Source organism: Phyllosticta citriasiana (assembly GCF_038021145.1).
Source record: "Phyllosticta citriasiana strain CBS 120426 chromosome Unknown IWZ02scaffold_14, whole genome shotgun sequence".
NCBI lineage: Eukaryota > Fungi > Ascomycota > Dothideomycetes > Botryosphaeriales > Phyllostictaceae > Phyllosticta > Phyllosticta citriasiana.
Window position 1 is genome coordinate 309,208 of NW_027117291.1, and position 4,597 is coordinate 313,804.

Genomic DNA, 4,597 nt, shown 5'->3' on the forward strand with positions numbered 1-4,597 from the left:
CCGAGGGTCGATTTGATGGGCGCTGACGCGAACACCGGAAACGCGTACTCTTCCATGACTCGGCAGACAGTGGAGCTCTTTGCAATGACAGATGGTCTTGTTTGGTCGTTGTTTGCGACCTCTCCTGTAGAGTCAAATTCCATGGACTTGCACCAGGATTTCGACATGATTGCGCGGTCAACAATTCATGTATTCTGTTCGAGCCGTGGCGGATGACATTATGCTTGTCCTTCGGTCGATTACACGGGTCAAGTTGCTGAAATGGCAACTAGCCCTGGTTCATGTGAGCGCGTGTAGCGGTGTGCTTCAATGCTTTGTCCTCACTGTACGACGCCCGGATGCTTCTTGATGAAAAGATGGGAGCACAGGTAACCAAATCGAATCTTCCCGGGCCCACGGCGTTCGTGAACGGAGGACGGTCCTCAAAGCCTACGGAGTAATCTGCGACGTCCGTGTGGACAGACTGAAGGGCGAGCATCCAGGCAATGGTGGTGCGTTGTTTTTGGTCGACAGGGCAGCAATCTGCCACTGTATGCCTTACGGAGTAGATGGCACTTGAGGAAGGTCCAAGACTTTCTGGTCGAGAGTTGCCAAGGACGTGGAAAAGTTCAACCGCCGCATGGCGGCGGAAGCGAAGGGTTACATGCAGTAGTTCCGCCCAGGACTGGACAGAGCGGAAAAAGACGTCGTCAGCTCGTCCATCTGCACCAACAACCTCACACAACCAAGATTCTCATCAGGACCATCAGACGGCTGTATCGCGCGGAAACAATGAATAATTGCTGGCCTGGTCAGCACATTCCGCCTCCGTTTACGAGTCGGCGCGAAGACCGTTGGTTCTCACCTCGCATGTGGTGTTGACGCCGAAAGCTAAATTCAATCCTGTCGAGCAATCGCAGCCCAGCATCAAACGCGAAAGAGTCGAGCACGATACTAGCGACCCGCAAATATGAGCTCAAGTCGAAGGACCTTGCCTGTCGCTCTTCCCTTGGGCCTCTCGCCTAGCTGTTGCTTCACTGAGCTTGGCCGGGCACTTTTGTAATCACCTCTACCATTTCATATGCCCAGCCGGCTTTGTCCGCTTGGTGACATTTCCATGCTCCACATGGAAACCAGCAAGCCTCCATTGTCTGGTAGGGAAGACCATTCCAGCCCAATCTTGATCAAGCGCTCAAGTTTCCGCCCGCTTGGCTGGGAATATTCTTGCAGTCAAAATCTCGTGAGATCCCCAATGGCTCGGGCCCGTCCGCCCCCTCTTGCAGTATCTGGATATACCTTTGATCCTTTTCTTAGTCCCTTGCCGCCTGTATTTCCATTCTCCGCATGGTAGGGACTCTATGATCATGACCGGAGACAGCAATCTGGCTGCGACCCTTCACGATGGTGCTACCCTATCGCCGCTGCCACCGACGCTTTCTCATGCACTCCCGGTAGTGGGCACATTTGCCCTGCTGTCGCTCGTTTCTGCTTCTTCGCTGTTCCTCATTCTCTTCTATCAGCTCTTCTTCAAGTGGCGTAAAAGCCCGAGAGGAGTCCAATTGCAACTCTATTACCTTATTCTCAACCTCTTATTCGCCGACATTCAACAGTCGCTCTGCTTCGTCGTCAACCTCAAATGGTCAGCTCTTGACAAAGTCGATGTTGAAAGCTCCATGTGTTGGGCGCAAGCATGGTTTGGCTCTGTTGGAGACTTGGCGAGCGGCGTGTGGTCATTCTCAATTGGCGTCCATACGTTTGTATCGTTGGCTCTCAATTACAAAATCAGCCCGCTCGCCTTCACGTGTTGGATCATCGTCAACTGGATGCTTGTTTATATTGCATCTCTCATTCCCATTGCAATGCATCCGCATCATCTCTACGTTCGAGCCGGGGCCTGGGTAAGCCATGAATTTTTCTCTCCTGCCAAATGACTGACAGTTTTACAGTGCTGGATCAATGCGGAATATGAGGGACTCCGTCTTTATTCCCACTACCTGTACATCATGCTGGCCGAATTTGGTTCCGTCGTTCTGTACGCCACTCTTTTTGTCACTTTGCACTATCGCATCAAGCGAGGCCACTCTCTTTCCCACTCAGCGCGGCACCTCAAACGCATTTCTCACCTCATGGTCATCTATCCTGCCGTCTACGTGGTGTGTACGCTTCCCCTGGTGTACGCCCGCGTAGCCAGCTTCATGGGCCATCCAGTCGGCTACACGCATTTTTGCCTCGGCGGCGCCTTGATCACGAGCAACGGCTGGATCGACGTGCTCGTCTACTTTTTGACGCGGCGCGTGCTGCTCTTTGGCGATGCTCCCGAAATCCGGATCCAGGCGCAGCCCGCAGACCAAGCCATCGACACGTTTCAGTCGACCTTTCCGCTGTCCAAGAATAAGAATCGCCTCGGTACCGTCACCACCATTGAAGCTACCCGGTCCGGTTCGGTCTTTAACCATGGCAGTCGCGTCGGGCTCGGCGGGCTGCAATTTTCGACCATGCGCGGAAAGGAGAGCCTGGAGCTCTTTTTTGCGCGCGGCGGCAAACCGCAGGAGACCTCATTCTGGAGACAGCTGCGGCGCAAGGGCAGCAAAGACTCGCTGTCCGTCAAGCTGGAGACGACGGTGACGGTGCACAGCGAGCCGGCCGACTCAGCCACCAGCCGAATCGCCAGGGAAAGAAGACCATCTCAGGAGACTGACGTCGAGAGGGGAGAGACTCACGTGGAAGGTGAGACGGACGTCGAGAGAGAAGAGACTCGAATTGATGGGGAGAAGCTCGATCACGAAGATTCCAAGTCATAGCGTCCATTCCGTCGTTTCCACCACGCTCATATATATGCTGGCATTTCCTGCACCAGGGATGAGCGCGCATGGTCATTTTCATCTGCCATTTTGTCATTTCTGGCATTCTGTAAAAACCAAGAGTATAGAGCATGTTGATATCCTGCTGTTTCTAATCCATTCGACGACTTCATCGGTTTCAGAACACATTTGGAGATTCTGCAGATCTGTAGCGATCAATTAGTCGATTAACCACTGCTTCAACAATCGCAGTCAGAGCGACAAGAAAGCTCATCAACGCCGCCGCCACCACCACCCACGCGCTTCAAACACCATCGAACCGAAGCAAAGCGAAGCCAAATCCCTGGGCAGCACCTCTAACCGCCCATCCCATCAGCCAGCCACTCAAGCCCCGAGACGAGGATGCTCGCTCGCCCACGTGTGCTCCTCTTTTAAGCCATCAAACGCCGGCACCAGGTAACACGGACAGCTATCAATTGCATCGTAGCAGAAGGTGCAACCGCGGCTCAACTCAACCATGAAACCGCCTCGTTTCGCTCGCTTCGCGCAACGCCGTCCTACGCGGCTCGCTGGCTCGAGTCGAACCTGCCTTGCCCTGTCCCACTGTTCCCAGTCTTTCCCGCCTGTCGGCCAGGTGGTCGGATAATCCGAGAGCGACCCGAGGTGTTGGGTCAGGTCGGTCGGGCGGCGTGCCGTGCCGTGGGTGGAAGGGCAGGTGGTTCGATGCGGGGCATGTACGTCCGTACGTGTGGACGCGGCGGCGCGGAGGGGAGTGCGAGAGGGGGTGGGGGCAAAGGCGCGCGGAAGAGTGCGCGAGGACGGAATTACGGGAGGATGGGAGGGTGGAAGGGTGGAAGGGTGGAAGGGTGGAAGGGTAGAAGGGCGGAAGGGCGGATTTAGTGCGTGTGATAGAGAGAAGTAGAGAGGAATAGCGGATTTAAAAGTATAGGCGCTAGATTCTTAATATAGGGGATTAATAGTATAAAGTAGTAGATCTATTTTCTAGATTATTTCCTTATAGTTATATTATTAGGACTATCTTAGATAGCTAATTAGCTCTAGTAAGATATAAAATAATTAATTAATTAGTTATTAGGAGGTATAAGATTTAGTACTATAGGGGGTTAAATTAAGTAGTAATAATAATATATTTAGAGTAGATATTATTATAGTTTCTAACTATTTACATCCTTAGATAGATTCTATAGTTAAAGTATTAGGCTTAAAGTACTAATTCTCTATATATACTTACTTAGATTAGTACTTTAATCCTACTATTATAAGACTAGCTTACTATAACTAATTATTACTATAAGAAAGAAGTTAACTTATATACCTACATCTTAATCTCCTAATAAATAATTAGTTATTAATAAATAATAGAGTAGTAGTAGTAAGATAATTAGGCTGCCTAATAAGTAGCCTTATAGTAGTAAGATAATATAATACTATAACTAAGGTAGGGCCTAGGAAACTCTAACTAGGACCTAAAGGGGGCTATACTTATTATAAGCTAGGCTTCCTAATAGGTAGATAGTAATACTTTAGAGAATAAGTTATAAGTAGTCCGTATAAGATAATTATAATAAGATAATAAGGTAAGGAGGTAAGAGATAAGAGGTTAAGAAGGGCTAATAGTCTACTTAAGAAGTTAATTATAAGAAAATAAAGATAGCTAGCTACTATTCTAGATAACCGCTTATTTATATCCCTTCTAGTAGTTCTTCTAGCCTACATACTCTAAGAAGTAAAAGGAAAGAGAGAGGAAGGTAGCGTAAGGGAATAGGAGTTAAGATGTAGTCTATTATCCGTATAAG

At 49.6% G+C, this 4,597-nt stretch overlaps 1 protein-coding gene across 1 annotated transcript; it reads left to right on the top strand.

Moving 5' to 3' along the window:
* Nucleotides 1-1,099: 1,099 nt before the first annotated feature.
* IWZ02DRAFT_78639 (uncharacterized protein) lies at nucleotides 1,100-3,142 on the top strand. The gene is made up of 2 exons (XM_066771211.1): nucleotides 1,100-1,877; nucleotides 1,926-3,142. The coding sequence occupies exons 1-2, from the start codon at nucleotides 1,338-1,340 to the stop codon at nucleotides 2,778-2,780; spliced, it is 1,395 nt and encodes a 464-aa protein (XP_066619283.1). The 5' UTR covers nucleotides 1,100-1,337; the 3' UTR covers nucleotides 2,781-3,142.
* Nucleotides 3,143-4,597: the final 1,455 nt, after the last annotated feature.